Genomic DNA, 17,500 nt, shown 5'->3' with positions numbered 1-17,500 from the left:
CCCCTGTCTGTCCCGTCTCCCCTCTTTGTCTGGGCTGTCTCTTCCCCCTTTGTCCCGTCCCGTTTCTGTCCTTTTGTCTTCTGGCTGTCCTTCTTTTTCTGTCTGTCTGTCTGTCTCTCTCCTTTTTTGTCCCTTTTTTCTCTTTTTCTTTGTTTTTCTTTTTTGTCCTGTCCCCTCTCTTTTCTGTCCCGTCTCTTCTTTTTCTGTCTGTCTTCTTTCTCTCTTTCTTCTTTCCGGGCTGTCTCTCTCTTTCCCCTTTCCCCTTTTCCCCTCTCTTTCCGCCTTCTTCTCCCCTCCCCTTTCCCTTCTTCTCTCTCTTTCTCTTTCTTCTCTCTCCCTTTTCCTCTTTCCCCTTTTTCTCTCTTGCCCCTTCTGTCTCCTCCTTTCTCTTCTGTCCCCTCTTTTTTCTCTGTCTCCCCTTTTCTCCGCCCCGTTTTCGCCTCTCCTTTTCCCCTCTTTTCCTCTCCTCTCTCTTCCCTCTCCTCTCCTCTCTCTCCCTGTCTCTCTCTCTTCTTTTTCTCTTCTCTCTTTTTCTCCTTTTTCTTCGTCTTCTCTCCTTCCCCTCTTCTTCCTCTTCTCTCTTTCCCTCTTTTTCTCTTCTCTCCCTTCTCTCTCTTTTTCTCCCCTCTCCCCTCCCCTCCTCTCTCCCCTCCCTCTCCTCTCCCTCTCTCTCTTCTCTCCTTTTCCCCTCTTTTCCCCTTTCTCCTTCCTTTTCTCTCCCACTCTTCCCCCCTCCCTCTCTCTTCTTCTCCCTCTCTCTCTTTTCCCTTCTCCCCCCCCTTCTCCAATCCCCTCTCTCTTCTCCCCCTCTCCCCTCCCCCCCTTCTCTTTTCCCCCTCTCTTCTTCTCCCTCCCTCCTCTCCCCCTTCTCTCCTCCCCTCTCTCCTTCCCCCCCTCCTCTCCCTCTCTCTCCTTTTCCCTCTCTCCCCTTCTCCCCTCCCCTTCTCCCCCTTCTCCCCTCTCTTCTCTTCTCCCTCCTCTCCCCCTCCCCTCTCCTCTCCCCGCCCCTCTCTCCCCCCTCCCTCTTTTCTCCTCTTTCCCCTCTCTCCTCTCTCCCTTTTTTCTTTTCCCCCCCCTTTTCCCTCTCTCCCCTCCCCTCTCTCTCTTTTTCCCCTCTCCCTCTCTCTTCTTCTCTCCCCCTCTCCCCTCCCTCCCTCCCCTCCTTTATCTCCCCTTTCCCCCTCTCTCTCCCCCCCCCCCCCCTTTTCCCCCCCCCCCCCTTCCCCCCTCTCCCCTCCTCTCTCTCTCTCTCTCTCTCTCCTCCCCCTTCTTTTCCCCCTCTCCCTCCCCTTTTCCCCCTCTCTCTTTCTTCCCCCCCTCTCCCTTCCTTTTTCCCTCTCTCTCTTCTCCCTCCTCCCTCCCCCCTCCCCTCACTCTCCCTCTCCCCTCTCCCTCCCCCCTCCTCTCTTTTCTCCTCCCTTCTCTCGTCTCCCCCTCTCTCTTCTCCCCCTCTTCCTCTCCGCCTCTCTCCTCTCTCTCCCTCCCCCTCCCCCTCTCTTTTCCCCCTCTCCCCTCCCCCTCTCCTTTTCCCCCTCTCCCTCCCCCCCCCCTCCCCTCTCTCCCTCCCCTCCCCTCGTTCTCCCCCCCCCTCCCCTCTCTCCCCTTCCCCCTTTTCCCTTCCCCCTCTCCCCTCCCCTCTCCCCCCCCTCGCCCCTTTTCCCCCCTTTTCCTCTCCCTCTCTCCTCTCCTTCTCTCCTCTCCCTCTCTCTCCCCTCCCTCCCCCCCTTTTTCCCCCCCCTCTCTTTTCCCTCTCCCTCTTTTCCCCCCTTCCCCCCCCCCCCCCTTTTTCCCTCCTCTCCTTTTTCCCCCCCTCCCTCCCCCTCTCCCTTTTCCCTCCCTCCCTCCCTCCTCCCTTTCCCCCCCCTCCCTCCTTCCCTCCCCCCTTCCTCTTTCCCCTCCCCCCCTTTTTTCTCCCTTTTTCCCCTTTCTTCCCTTTTTCCCCTTTTTTCCTATTCCCTTTGGGTTTCTTTCTCCCTTTTTAAAAAACCCCTTTCGCCTTCTCTCCCTTTTTTTTTTTTTTTCTCCCTTCCCCTCCCCTTTTCCCCCCCTCTCCCTTCCCCCTTCCCCTCTCCCCCCTTTCCCCCCCCTCCCCTTCCCTTTAATTTTTTAAACTTTTTGGGGGCCCCTTATGTTCCCCTTTTCTCTTTTTCGGGATTTTTTTGGTCTCCCAAAATTTTACCTGTCCTTCGGTGGTTTTGGTTTTTGTTTATTTTTTCTTTTTTCTTTGTCCCCTTTTTCCCCCTAATTTTTTTAAAAGGCCTTCTTTCCTTTTTTTCAAATTTTTTTCTTCCCCTTTTTTGTTCTTCTCTCCCCCTTCCCCCCTTTTCTTTTTTCTTCTTTTTAAAATCTCCCCCTTTTTCCCCCCTTTTTTTTTTTTTTTTTTTGGTCCCCCCTTTCATTTGGGGTCTAAAGTTTTTCTTTTTATATTTCAAAGAAATGTGTTACCAGGCTGAAATTTTAAAACCCAAAGGTTTGGTTGTGGGAAAAATAAAAAAGGTTATGCCAAAAAAATTTTTTAAAGTGTTTTTTAAAATTTTTTAAGGCCAAAAATTTAAGGTTTTTTTTTTTTCCTCCTTTTAATTAAAATAAAAAAATTTCCCCACTAAAAAAGGGGAAAAAGAAAACAATGGTTAAGATTTTTTTTTTTTTTTTTTTTTTTTAAAAAAAAAAAAAAAAAACCCTTTTTGAATTAAAATTTTTTTTGTTTTTTTTAAAAAAATTTAAAATTTTTCCCTTTGGGAAACAAAATTAAAGATTTTTTTTTTCTCTCTCGTTTTTTTTTCTTCTTTCTCTCTTCTTTTTTTTTTTTTTTGTCCCTTTTTTCTTTTTTTCCTTTTTTTTTTCTTCCTTTTCCCGGGGGGTTTCCCCCTTCAGAGAATGAATTTGTACAAACATGAGGTGAATAAACAGGTAGTGGGAGATATAGATAGATATGCTAGACCAAAAATTTTAAAAGATGAAAAATACCAGTTGACAGAGCCATTCCTGACATCCGGATTTTTTTTTTTTTTTTTCTCCCAGTTGCGCACATCAAGAAGCGCGATGGGTTCCTGGGCTGCTACAGGGGCTTGACCCCAAAGCTGGCAGCAAACATCGTCAGTGGAGTGGCCTTCCAGAGAGTCACCGAGAATATCCAGTTTAAGGTTAGTGTAATGCCTTTGAGGGTGTTGAAGTGCTGTGGAGGGTGTGAATCTTTGCAAATGAGCTTTATTGCAGTTGAGCATTGCAGTTTAAATGGATCAAATGAGACAGACCAAATTTTAGCCTAGTCATGTAAACAAAGGTGGTTTGGTTTTATGTTCAGTGTAAAGTTTGAATGCAGTTTGGGGGGTTTAACTTTGTCAGCAGCATTTTAGTCAGCACAGGTAGATTAAATTGAATGGACATGGAGAGACTTTCTTCATTAATGTTCATTTCATGCTTGTTTTGATATACTGCTCTGGCTCTGGGACATGAACCTTTATCATTTTAATTGCAAAATATGAGGAACATATATATTAAAACTCAGGTCATATGATTGTAGTACGTGAAGATGATGATGATGATGATATATATATTTTTTTTATGGTCACCTTTCATATGAAAGTGTCAGAATAGTGATTTATAACTTGGTATTATATAACAAGATGTATAATGTGCTCTACTAGCTAGAAATTGTTAATGAACCAAGCATTTAGGTGGTGTAAAGAATATAAGGATTATGCCATAAAAAATTAATGTGCCGTTATTAGTTATTTCGATTAGGCAGAAAATTAGCCATTGCTATATTAACACATCCTTTACAATTACACAATAAATACAGATACTACGGTAAAAAAAAGAAAAAAAGAAAAAAAAATGTTGAGAGACTATATCCCTAGAATATTTAGCAACATATTTTTCTAGGGAAAAATATGATTTTTCTCTCTCTCTCTCTCTCTCTCTCTCTCTCTCTCTCTCTCTCTCTCTCTCTCTCTCTCTCTCTCTCTCTCTCTCTCTCTCTCTCTCTCTCTAATATATCATGGGAATATATGAATGTCTTGTATATCTGTACTCTACATCCCAAAGACAAATCATTAGAATTATGATAATGAATTGATATAACACAGGCTCATATATTTGCCACTTTTAACCAGGAACTGGATGGAGAAGTAAATATTGAAGAACTGAACATGAAGCAGCGCACACAGAGGTTCCTCCAGAATACTGCAAGGGAATCAGCTGGCCGTGCTGCTGCCATATTTGTGTCACAGCCTTTCCATGTCATTGCAGTGCGTAGCATGGCAGAGTTTGTGGGCGAGGATGGACAATATGTGTAGGTTTTAGTTGTTGCTATACGTTTTTGATAAATGTGTTGTTTCATTTAAATTCTGTAGTTTACAGAAGCTGTTATGTCTATTTCACTCTCTATACCTTTTAAATATTAACTCCTACTTTATAACCCATTCCAAAACTTTCTGCATTACCTTCTTTAAATGAATTTTGCCTCAAACCTCAAAAAATACATTTAATAAGTGGCTATCAGTTTATTCAGTGCCGAGTGAATAATGAATCTCATGTCGCTAATTATACCCAACCCTAATACCTTAATACCAAACTATGAACCAAAACCTCCATTTTTCCCTTTACAGAGGAGTGTTCACCTCGGTTGGCGTGATCTACAGAGAGCAGGGCGTAAAGGGCTTCTTCTGTGGCTTGATACCCCGCCTACTGTGTGACTTGGCTGCGCTCTGGCTGGGTAAGACACTCGCCCACGTCATCAACAACTACCTCGTGGAAGATAAGGACCTCAAGCAGTATGTGTCGGCGTCGATGAACGTGAGTTTATGAGTTCGAGTACGAGTTATTCCTCAGAGGCTCCTGATTTCTGAGAGGGATTCTGAGTATTCATGAGTATGAGTAGTAATCTGAATAATCTGGGTAGGAATAGCTCTTGTTCCTGAATATGTTACATGATTAGCTCCAGAGTACAAGCTCCTTCAAAGAATATGATTATGTATTCTCCTGACACCCCAGAGACCAATTTGAGTGACGTTTCTCTGAGTATTTCTATGGACCAGCGGACAGGTCTTAAAGTTGGTACCCCTCTTTTGCTCTTTTCAGTTCCTTGCCTCCGCCCTCACCTACCCTCTGCAGGTGGTGTCGAACTGCATGGCCGTCAGTGGCTCTGGGTAAGTTGTGTTGTTTTCAGCTTTTTTGTAGGTGTGTGTTAGTTGTTTTTTCTTTTTGTTTCTCTGCGAAATGTAAGTATTTTTTGAAGAGTTCATAACTAAGTATTTGTTTGATGGATAGGTGCTTATAAGTAGTTTTTAGTTTTAAGGTTCTTCAGTATTTGAGTAAGTAGAAGTGTTTAGTAGTGTTTTTTAAATTGTTCTATTGTTATTGTTTTTTGTTTTTATTTCTTTTATTGATTTGTGATATTTTTAAAGAAAAGTCAATTTAATGCTTTTCATTTTGTCAGTATCTATTAATACTTATATTTTTATTAGACATTAACTTTTTTTTTTACTAGTTTCTTGCATACTTCTTTATTTTATTCTTACCCCATTCCCGATGGGTGGCATGTACGCACATACCATGGCAGGGCGGGACTATCTGCCGGGGGCATGTATGAACATGCCATGGTGTATGTATGGAGATGCCATGAGTTATTTTTTGTTACAATCACGGTAAAATATTATTTTTCTGCCACTGAAAGTGTAATTAAGTCATTTTTAACACTCATTTTTACTATGCAAAAAAAAAAAAAAAAAAAAAAAAAAAAATGCAACAAACCCTTGATTTCAACTCCATGATGCCGCACACTGCTTATTTTATTTAGACTATAGACTGAATAATGATCAACTATGGAGTCTATATAACAACAAAAATACCCTTCAGTCTTGATTTATCAGGAAATATGGCAAGTAGAGACTTTAGAAAATAATGAAAACTGAAAATGCAACATATCTTCGTAGTATTATGAAGAAACGGCATGGGATGCTGGTATTTGGCATGAGTGGTCGCGCATACTAGGGCGAAGATATAAGCCCCCAGCAGCGAGGCCCGGGCCTCTATGAATACTACCTGTCGTGAAAGGGTTAATTTAGTATGGAATTTTGCTTTAAAATCCTTAATGATTATAAAAAAATAAAAAAAAGTCGGGTAAGAGCAAAAACAATGTCAAAATAGGGTCACCCCCCCCCCCATAGTATACAGTGGTTTTTAAGATTATGATTTTTAATCTTATCCTCTAAGATTTTGGTAATTGCCTATGTAAAGATATGTTATTGTAGTTACATATTGTTATTATATCATAAAATGAGAAAATGATTTCTGTGAAATCCTTATCAGCACTGTGTTTGGTTGCATGTGTTGTTTGGGTGCATATACGTGTGTAAGTGCATATGCATGTGCAAGCATGCATATATGGCTGCATGTGTGTGGGGGAATGTATGAGCATTCATGCACACACATATAGGTGCATATGTATGTGCTTTTGCATGCGTGGGTGCATATGTTTTTGTATGCATATATCTGTGTGTGTGTGTGTATGTGTATGTGTATGTGTATGTGTATGTGTATGTGTGTGTGTGTGTGTGTGTGTGTGTGTGTGTGTGTGTGTGTGTGTGTGTGTGTGTGTGTGTGTGTGTGTGTGTGTGTGTGTGTGTGTGTGTGTGTGTGTGTTTACATTTGCATATATCTGTATGCTTGCACTTGTGTGAGTAATTTTAGAGAGATCCTTCATTACTGCTGCGCAAATTGAGATCATACACACTGTGTCAAAAACAACACTGTAATAAATTGAGTGACCAAGTTGACAATGTGATGATAAAGGTAGACTTAAGAATTTACCTATTCTTTTTTTTTTTTTTTTTTTTTTTTAAGGGGATCATTTCTCAAGCTAATAAATTTTGCTTTTTATGGAAATTAATGGAGAACACTACATGTTTTATAATATTATGAATTTTGTCAATACTTGACACATGGTATTCAAGGTTAATCTTTGTTTTTAGGGCATCTTGCAAGTATTCATGATGTTATTCCCCCTCCCTCCCCTTCCTCAATTCATCATTCACAATGTTTATGATAATTCCTTGTTTCTTTCAGGCTTGTAGCTGGCTCCCCCCCTAACATGCCCATATATGATGGCTGGATTGACTGCTACCGCCACCTCAAACAGATCCGAGGGTTGAAGCGCGGATCGTCCATGCTTTGGCGAGCATACACCGGCCCCACTATCATGCTCGGTGGCAGCCCAGCCATTGCCACAAATAGCATGTTTGCCGCACCAGCCTCCTCCTAGTTCAGTCATGAAGCGAGAGAAAGAGAGAGAGAGAAGATGAAGAGAGAGGTTCATGCATAAATAAATAGGTGAATAGATATAAAGGCCAGTTTCAACAACAGCGAAAAATTATCTGTAGGACCTGACTGCAGAGGTGGAAAAGGCTGTGGAAATTTTAATATCATTCCCCACCCCTCGGTTTGCCTTCCTAGTCCGTACCCCTTTATCAACATCCCATTCCACCTCCTATGCGTTCTCTAGGTACATTTGATGATGATTTGTCAACCTCTTACGGCAGTTGGATCCATCATCACGTGTAGAAGGCTACAGCGGAAAAAAAAAATTCACCAAAGTTAAGAAAAATTATTCAAAACTTAACCCTGAGAACATGCATTCAGTGAACGTTTATAGTCAGCCTTTGTGCAGCCTGTTGTTAGCATTCGTTCATTTAGCTTTGGATTTGGATTCCAGTGAATGGGGTTCATAATGTGTGGTGACTGAAACTCATTTGCGTTCACATTATCCCTTACTGTATGTGGGTCGCTATCCACTTGCTCTAGCAAATGTGGTAACCGTCTGCGTTAAGTATGTCATAGAGAGAAAACACTGATTTACTAAGCAATCTATTTTTTTTTTTTTTTTTTTTAGTCAGGAATAAAGTTATGATCAATTTCACCTGCAGGTGTAGTTTCAGAAAGGTAATTACTTAACTGTGAGAAAACTTGATATTGTACATGATATAATAAATATCATTTTGTTTACTAAATTTAATCGATCTTCAATGTAAGACTTCAAAAAATTACTTTTCTTTTCAAGGGTAATTTTCTCATATTCAGTATTTTCCTCTCCTTATTTTTGTATAGAATATAACAGATGTCACATTTTTGGTACTTGTATCTAGAAAGCATATTGAGGCTGATGGTGGTTTCTGTAGCAGTGAACCTCATCTTAAAATAGTGAACAAACTAATGTTTTTGTTCCAGGTAATGTTAGTTATCACCTTTTTTTTTTTCCTCTTATTTATTAGCCATTCGAACACAGTACAGCATCCTACCTTTATTTCAGCACCACACTCAATAGGCCTGTTGCAAGAAGCTCCCCTAGAACATGTTATTTGTACGTAGCTGCCTCCAGTCAATGGGAGAAAAAAAGGCACTGGAAGAACGAAACATGCCTTTAGATAGATGAAGTTATATGTATTCAATGCTTTGCCGGGACTCGATAGGTGTAAATAGTAGTTCTATATATAGCCCTCCCCAAGTTGTGACCAGGCTATATGAAATGTTACAGTGTTGTGGATATGCTGGTATCTTTATTGTTTGTTTGTTTTTTTTCTTTTTCCTTCTTTTAACCACAACCGACTGACTATTATGGAATGTAATTAAAGGACCAGTTGAGAAAACAAAAGAGTTCAGAAGATAATGATTGTAATCAGGAAGGGTTTGAGTGTAGATCACGTGTATGACTTTAGCCCAGTCTGATATTCTGTTTATAATTGTTATTTTGTCATCTACTGTTGTAGAAGTAATTAAAAGCATTGAACTACCGTTGAATTATTATTATTCTGTCTCCTCCCTGTAAATCCCAAAACTTGTAAGAAGTTCGAATTGACTTGTGGCTTAGTAGTATGAATTATCACGAAAGGCACACAAGAAAGTAAAATACATGAAGTAAGAGTTAATGAAAATATAAAAGAGCTTACTGAAGGCTTTCAATCAGACAGGAAAGTTTCTCATGGAGACCCCCCCAATCCCTTGCCCGTTGTAGTCGTGGGGGGGCTTAGGAGGCGGAGACTGGGACCCAATGATGGGGAACTCCCCAACCTTGGGACTCAGCCCTCGACTCAATTAATTTTGCATGGTCTTTTTTTCCTTCCCACTTTTCGTTTCTGTCCCTTCACCAAACCCTTCTGCTATCCACCTCCTAAGGTGTGAGAGCCGTGCTGAAAGGATGAAAGGCTGACTTTGTCCTGAACGGCCTGAGGGAGTAGGAGGAGGATAATTCCCTTTTCATAATTCCCTATTCCCTTTCATGGGCACGGTATTCCCCTGATTTAGTTATCTAGCCCTTACCCCTCAAGGGGACCCTGAGGGGTGGACTGTTTTTATCCCCAACATAGTCCAGGCTTACCATGGCCAGTAATGAAAACCTATCCCCACTATTAGGGGCAATGAGGCTTGCCCCTTTATCAAATAACCCCAACGATGTAAACCCACCCGATTCCCCAGGCTCTCCTTTGACCACGGCTCCGAACACTGCAATAACTACCCCCTCATCAATGCCTACTAGTACAGTAGCCAACAATCAACCCTTAAGGAACATTTCCACTCTTCCAGCATGCTCAACTTCAACACCTCTATCCCCACAACCTCCAACATCAACCACCCCATCCTCCCTTATTAATATCTTACAGCCTTATTGCCCACCTCTCCATAACACTACTTCCTTCAACACTACTCCATCTTCGTCACGCCCCCGCCCTTCTACTACCCCTATCTCTACAACAATCTTGAATACTCTCTTTAGCGCAGCCAAAGGGACCGATTTTTCGTGATCCCTACCACAGCTCCCTACTCTGACAACACCCTTCTCTTCCTACAATGTCTCCAAAAACAAGTAGGTAAAGTCTCTTTCCGTAGCCGACCCGACCGCTCCCGTCTTGTCACAGTAACATCCGAAAACCAAGCTATAGCATTAACAAAACTAACTGACCTATATGGTAACCCCATCCTTGCAGAACCCCATCCAACCCTCAATACTTGCACCGGAACAGTTTCAATTTCCCCAGCAAATTGCCCAGTCTATGACAAAGATTGGTCAGACTGTGGAGAAGACCTACTTGCCGGTCTCACAGACTATGATGCAACATCAGTACAATGCTACTCCATTCCCCCCAGAGGTCATCGAAAGAAACCCACTAACATAGCCAAAATTACCTTCCGTAGACATGACCTTCCCTTTAAAGTCTCCAGAGGAGGAGAATCCCTCCCTGTTCGTCCATACCAACCTCCTCCACGTCAGTGCCAAAATTGTTGGCGTCTAGGACACCCAGCCAAACATTGCCGTTCCACAGCCAGATGCCCACTATGTGCCCAACCTGGCCATACCCGATCTAACTGCTCTGCACAATCACGCACATGTGCCAACTGTGGCGGCCCCCATAATGTATTTTATAGGGGCTGTCCCACCTACAAGTTTGAGTCTGAGGTAGCAACTCTCAGATTCAAACTTGGACTCACACTACGTGAAGCCAGACAGGAAGCACGTCGACGTGGTTTCTCTCTTACTCCTTACTCCAGTAATACTGCTCATTCTACCAATTCTCCTACCCCCCCCCCCTACATCTAACTCCCCCTCTTCTACCTCCTACCTTCCCCAGTCAAACTCTTTTGCCATCCTAAACCCAGACACTACAGTCTCTACTACAGATACTCCAATCACCACTACAACCCCAACACCTTCCCCTCTCCCTCCTCGCACTACCCGTAACAGACAGAACAAACGTTCCACCCCCTCTTCCCCTACCACACAAACACCTCCACCTTCCTTTGCCCCTACGCTTGAGACACCAATCCTCTCTTCCCCCCTCACAAGAAATCCTTTTCCCCCAAAAACTCCCCAACCAACTCCTCAGAAGAAACTATTGAAAATATTCAAGATTACTTAATGAAAACTGACACTCAACCTCCAAATCTTACAACTCCTGCTCCTTTCACACTCCAAGTAACTGCTGATACCCATCCTCCTCCTAACGATATCCCCCCTACACCCTATCCTCCTAACCCCTCCCAACACAGCCCATCCCCCCCACCCCAACCCCGCCCCACCATAACCCTCCCACCATCCCCTCTATCCCTTCCATTCCCTCCTGGATACACACGTGAATCCCTTATGTAACCCTCCCACCATCCCCTCTATCACTTCCACTCCATCCTTGATACACACGTGAATCCCTTATGTCACAAGTATCCCCTTCCACAGACCTGTCTCCTAATACCCCTCCTAGTAGAACACCAACTCCCACACCTCTCCCATCTCAGACCTCTTGGTCCTTATCCCACCCTCTAGCTGCTTCCCCCTCAAAATCTCCAAAACGTACTACAATCTATATCACTAAAGTATAACTATCCTTCATTGGAATATTCGCGGGTTTCCGCTCCCACAGACCTGACCTTTGTCTTATCCTTTCCTCTTATAACCCATCTATTGTATGCCTTCAAGAGACCTTTGTTACACATCCTCCAATACCAATCCCCAATTATCATTTTGTCTCTTCCCCACATTCCCTTTATGTCTCGTCCATACTTACCTCTGCTTTCCCCCACCTATCCTCCCTTCACCGACCTCCCAACCTATCAGACATCCTTACAGAATCCCACACTTTCTGTTTCAACAACCTATTCTCTTTCCTCAAACGCATACATACCCTCCATCTAATCTAACTCCTTACCACACCCGACTCTAACCCTTTCACTCACCAATTCCTTTGCCCAGCTTAGACAACTAATCACTAACTCAACCACCCTTCCCTAACATTAACTATAGTGCTAAATGACCTTAGATGTCTAGCACATTTATCTTGCTTTTAACCATTAACCATTAACCATCTCCTGTTTGTGTCTAGCCCTTACCCCTCAAGGGGACCCTGAGGGGTGGACTGTTTCTCTCCCAACATACTTCAGGCTTACCATAGCCAATAATGAAGATGTTATACCCTTACCAGGGGCAATGAGGCTTGCCCCTACATCAAATAACCCCATCATTTCAAACTCTCCATTCCCTGACCCCAGACTCTCCTTTGACCACGGCTCCGAACACTGCAACTGCTACCCCCTCCTCAATGCCTTCTAATACATTATCCATCCAAGTCAACACTCAATCTCCAGGAGACATTCCTATTCTCCCAACATGCCCAGCTTCATCATCTCTACCCCCACAACCTTCTTCATCAATCACCCCATCCTCTCTTATTACTACTTTACAGCCTTGTTGCCCACCTGTCCATAATACTACTCCCTCAACACTACTCCCTCTTCCACACGCCCCCGTCCTTCTACTATCCCCATCTCTACAAATCTCTTAAATACTCTATTTAGCCCAGCCAAATGGGACCGATTTTTCGTGATCCCTCCCACAGCTCCCTACTCTGACAACACTCTTCTCTTCCAGCAATGTCTCCGAATAAGTAGGCAAAATTTCTCTAGCCGACCCGTTGGTTCCCGTCTCGTCACAGTATCATCTGAAAACCAAGCTATAGCATGATAAACTCTAACAGATCTCTCTGGTAACCCCATTCTTGCAGAACCCAAACCCCTGCATTTCCGCAACAAACAGACTAAACGTTCCCTCCCTTCCTCTCCTGCCACACATTCACCTCCACTTACCTTTGCCTCTTCTCCTCAGACACCTGTCTCCCCCCCCCCTCATGAGAACACCTTTGTTTCACAAAACTCCACAGCCAACTCCTTTACAGAAACTCTTGAAGATATTCAGAATTATCTACTCGAGTCCCAAACTGACACCGAAACCCCTCATCCACCCACAATTCCACAATTCCCGCTCCCTCCACACTCAGAGTGACTGCCGATATCAGTCCTCCTCCTCCTCCTATTCCCCCTACACCCCTTCCTCCTACTCCCTCCCAACACAGCCCATCCCCCCTTGCTCCAGTTCTACCTATGTTAACCCTCCCTCCATCCCCTCTATCCTTTCCACTCCCTTCTGTCACAACTATGCCCTTCCCCAGATCCTCCACCTCCTGATACCCCTCCCGATACAACACCCCCCCCCCTCTCAATCCTTATCTCACCCTTAGCTCCTTCCCCTTCAAATTCTCCAACACGCATTGCAACCGTTATCACTCATAGATCAACTAAATTATAGCTTTCCTACATTGCAATATTTGCATAGATATCCTTCACTTGATCTAATCCCCTTACCTAACCCTACCTTAACCCATTCTCTCATCAACTTTTACCCTTTATTAAACTTTTCAATATTAATCTAAATAGTTGACTAAAGCAACTAACTACTAACTCAACTACCTTTTGCTACCCTTTACTGTACCTTTCTATAGTGCTACGTGACCTTAGATGTCTAACACATTTATTTGGCTTTTAACCATTAACCATTTTCTTCTCCCCCTTTCTTTTTCTTCTCTTCATCATCCCCTTGTGTCCACTTCCTAAGGAGTGAGAGCTGTGCTGAAAAGATGAAAGGCCTCCGGGAGCCATGGGCACGGTATTCCCTTGGTTAATCGCCTAGCCATTACCCCATATGGGGATCCTGAGGGGTAGACCGTTTCTTCTCTCTATTTATTTCAGGCTCACAATGCCCAACAATAAAGATTTTTACCCTTAATAGGAGCATTAAGGCTTGCCCATTCATCAACTAGCCTATCTAAATTTGGTTTCATTGGTTTCCCGACCCTTGCCTCTCTTTTGACCTCTGCTCCGACCGCTGATACTAATACCCCCCCCCCCCCCCCCTTGATGTTTGCTGTCAACTCTATCCATTCCCTATCATCCACCCTGGTAATTACTCAACGTTCAGAATACACTCCTTTCACTCTCCCAACATCCTTCATTCCACATCCTACTGCACAGCCTTCTTCACTGTCTACCCCCACCCTCCTTATTACTACTCTTCATCCTTATTGTCCTCCTCCTAACAGTACTACCTCTCTCCATACCCGATCTTCCTTCCGCCCTCGTCCTTCCACTGCTTCTACTCTGCAAACCTTTTGAGTACTCTTTTTGGCCCAGCCAAGTGGGATCGATTCTTTGTGATTCCCCCTACAGCCCCATACTCTGGTAATTCGCTTCTCTTCCAGCAATGTCTCCAAAAAACAAGTAGGCAAAGTTTCCTTTCGCAGTCATTCCGACCGTTTACGCCTTGTCACAGTTACATCTGAGTCCCAAGTTCGTGTACTATCTACCCTCACTGACCTGACTGGGAAGCCTATTCCTGTCCAGTTTCACTTCTGCTTGTACTGGAACTGTTAATGTCTCCCCGACTGATTCCCTGTCTACAAGGACTGGTCAGACTCTGAAAACAATTTGCTCGTATGCCTTGTCCACGGTCTATATAAGACCTTGTAGTGGCAGTCCAGTGCTACACTATTCCTCCCAGAGGCCAACGTAAGTCCTACACCAATATTGCCAAGATTAGCTTCCGTAGACATAATCACCCCCATGAATTTTATATTGGCGGAATGTCCTGCCCTCTCCGACCGTATCGCCCTCTTCCCCTTCAGTGTCAGAAATGTTGGGTTGTGGCCACCCAGCCAAACATTTGCTCCACAGCCTGCTGCCCACTATGTGCTCAACCTGGTCATGATCGTTTAAATTGCTCTGCTCAGTAACGCACGTGTGTCAACTGTGTCGGCTCCCATAATGCATTTTATAGGAGCTGCCCCGCATACAACCTCGAATCTGAGGTTTTAGTTCTCTGATTCAAACTAGGCCTCACTCTACGTAAGGCCAGACAAGAAGCACGCCGACGAGGTTTTTCTCTTTCTACCTATTCGAAAACGGTACTTGGATCTGTACCCCTCCCATTTCTTTAAGAAGTCTCACATCTCCCCCAGTATCTCTTCCCTCTACTCCGAACCATCCTATTACTACTGCTTCTCTCCCCGTCAAATTCCAGATACTCCAATCTCTACCACTTCCCCGTGCCTTCCCCTCCTCCTTATTCTACCTGACCTACCAGACAATCTAAACGCTCCACTCCATCTTCTACCACATCCTCTCCTACTCCCACCTCTCCCTCTGCTCCCCGGACACCTATTGCTTCTTGTCCTCCACATGAGAAAATCTTTGTTTCTCAGACCTCGTCATCCAACTCCCCTCCAGAAAACCCTTAAAGACAGATAAAAGGTCCTAAACATGACCCAAGAGAATGCTCCACTTCCTCATCCACCCTCTAATCCCCCTATTCCTATTCGCACTACACTCAAAGTATTTGCCGATATCCATCTTCCTCTTCCTCAAGTTCCCCTACCCCTTTTCCACTTTCTCTCCCAAAAAAACACCCCATCCTCTCCTCCATGTGTGTCACCATTCCCTCTTTCTTCCCCATTATCCTTACCTCTCCCACCTGGATGCTCCCTTATGTCATAACAATGTCCTTCTCCGGATCCCTTTCCTCCTAACACTCTTCACGATACTTCACCACCTTCCCCTGTCCTCTTATCTCATACTCTGGATTCTACTCCTACTTCTACAACTACCATTTCTACCTGCTTTACCCTTTGATTGTTTCATAATGGCTGTTTTGCAGTTTTCCTCATACAGTGTTACTTTCCCTTCCTCAAACACATACTCTCCATTTGATCTGATCACCCTATCCCTTTCACCACACCCTTTCACAAATCCCCACCGTATTCCATTTGCTCCGCCACTATACCACCTTTTCACTAATATCCTACCCTACAGTGTTCTACAACCTTTGGCATCTAACACATCTTATCTTGATTCATTTCCACCCTTTTCGTCACAATACTTTACCATAGTGCCATATGACCTTTGGTGTGTAGCACATTTATCTCTTGTAACCATTAACCATTACCCATTATATCCCCCCATTTATTATTATTATTATTTTTTATTTATTTATTTTATTTATTTATTTATTTTTTTTGGGGGGGGGTAATTCTCTACTCCCACATTCGTTATTTTACGTACATGTTGAAGAGAAAGGAGAAAATGTCTGGATGTGTTTAAGTGAAAGAGAGAGAGAGAGAGAGAGAGAGAGAGAGAGAGAGAGAGAGAGAGAGAGAGAGAGAGAGAGAGAGAGAGAGAGAGAGAGAGAGAGAGAGAGAGAGAGAATAAAGAGAAAATGAGAGAAACCGAAAGAAAAGGGAAGCCGAAGAACAGAAGGGAAAAAAGGAGAGAAATTGGGAATAGAGAGACGGAGGGACAGTTACAATAAAGAAGACACTGAGAGTAGAAAATATAAGAAAATGAGTTACTCTAGATATAGGGGAAAACAGAGAGTAAGTGAAAGTGACAAAGAAATGACAAGGAAATAGGAAATGACATATAGTAAGTGAGAGTGAGCGAGTGAGTGAGTGAGCGAGCGAATAAGTGAGAATGAGTGAATGAGTGATAGTGAGTGCGAGAATGGAGATTGAGAGGAAGAGAGAAAGAAGAGAAAAATGAATAAATAGAAAATAAAAAGCAGAAATCGTTAGTACGCATAGAGCACATATCATATATATATATATATATATATATATATATATATATATATATATATATATATATATATATATATAACAGCAAATTAAATTACTGTTCCTCCAATGTAACCTAAATAGGCTAAACAGGTTCTTTGCGCCTCTGCTTGAGCTCAGGTGAGACAATATTAAATTTAATTCTTAAAATTTTTACCCCATTTATCGTTACTAGTTATCGAATTTTCGTTTGGAATTAGCACTGCTTCTTGATTTTTTTGTCTAAGGTGGGCAAGTGTGTAAGTGATTGTTGGTTTAATAGAAAGTTGATTTTAGGCTTAATCAAAGAAATTTTCTTTTCGTTGAATTGAGCACGTGACATCGTCCTAGTGTTACCAACGCTTGAGTGTTGACGTAGATATTTCACTCGAATTTTCTTTTCTTTCGATCGAGAAGCTATGTGATTCGCTTCGAAAAAATATATACAATCAAAAGTGTAATTTTTTCTGCCCATGATCCATGTTAAAGCAAAGCTGAGATGGTAATGAAAACATGAACCTTTGCAACACTTCTTGTATTTGTTTAGGTTTTCACATGCACAGTTGGCGGACGTACGATTCACACACGCTTGAATCATAAATCCATAAAAAATACTTAAACAGCTATATTCAACACCCACTCATCAGCATTTATCAGAAAAGTATCTGCCTGTATAAATCTACCATTAAAAAGAAAACCTGTTCCAGAAACTCTTACAAAAACTAGTGCATGTGTCCTGTACGAGAGTTGTTCCAAGTGTCACTAATACATGTAAGTTTATTTTTCCGGATCAGTCAGTCATTTAAAAGCAAGAGGAAAGGCAGTGTAAATTTTTTTCCCCTCCTTTCAAGTAAGTGTCACTTCTTGGTTTTAAATACTATTTATTTGGGTTTGGATGATACATCTGTAATTCGCAGGACACGTGGAATAGCAAAGCACATCCAAGAGGTACTTGGATTTAAATGTTTATTCGTTTGAACTTTGAAGTCTTGAAGTAAAATAGTAAGACGTCTTGATAATGAAAAGAGCAACGTCAGTAT

At 42.8% G+C, this 17,500-nt stretch overlaps 2 protein-coding genes across 4 annotated transcripts in view; both read left to right on the top strand.

Moving 5' to 3' along the window:
• Positions 1-8,789, top strand: part of LOC119568329 (mitochondrial carrier homolog 2-like) — an 11,313-nt gene extending 2,524 nt beyond the window's left edge. Inside the window, exons 4-8 of the mRNA XM_037916784.1 lie at positions 3,022-3,143; positions 4,116-4,294; positions 4,611-4,797; positions 5,083-5,150; positions 7,069-8,789. Coding sequence (XP_037772712.1) covers positions 3,022-3,143; positions 4,116-4,294; positions 4,611-4,797; positions 5,083-5,150; positions 7,069-7,264 — 752 coding nt within the window. The 3' untranslated portion in view covers positions 7,265-8,789. The remainder of the gene's footprint in view (positions 1-3,021; positions 3,144-4,115; positions 4,295-4,610; positions 4,798-5,082; positions 5,151-7,068) is intronic.
• Positions 8,790-17,235: 8,446 nt separating this feature from the next.
• The window catches only part of LOC119568211 (translocator protein-like), a 7,929-nt gene continuing 7,664 nt past the window's right edge, over positions 17,236-17,500 (top strand). For 2 of the 3 annotated variants that reach the window (XM_037916639.1, XM_037916642.1), the window contains exon 1: positions 17,236-17,310. The gene's annotated coding sequence lies outside the window, so the exon portion shown is untranslated. The remainder of the gene's footprint in view (positions 17,311-17,500) is intronic. The other variant, XM_037916641.1, reaches the window with a different exon arrangement.

The sequence above is a fragment of the Penaeus monodon genome, chromosome 43, assembly GCF_015228065.2.
Source record: "Penaeus monodon isolate SGIC_2016 chromosome 43, NSTDA_Pmon_1, whole genome shotgun sequence".
NCBI classification, from domain to species: Eukaryota; Metazoa; Arthropoda; class Malacostraca; order Decapoda; family Penaeidae; genus Penaeus; species Penaeus monodon.
This window is presented reverse-complemented; position numbering and strand designations above follow the sequence as displayed.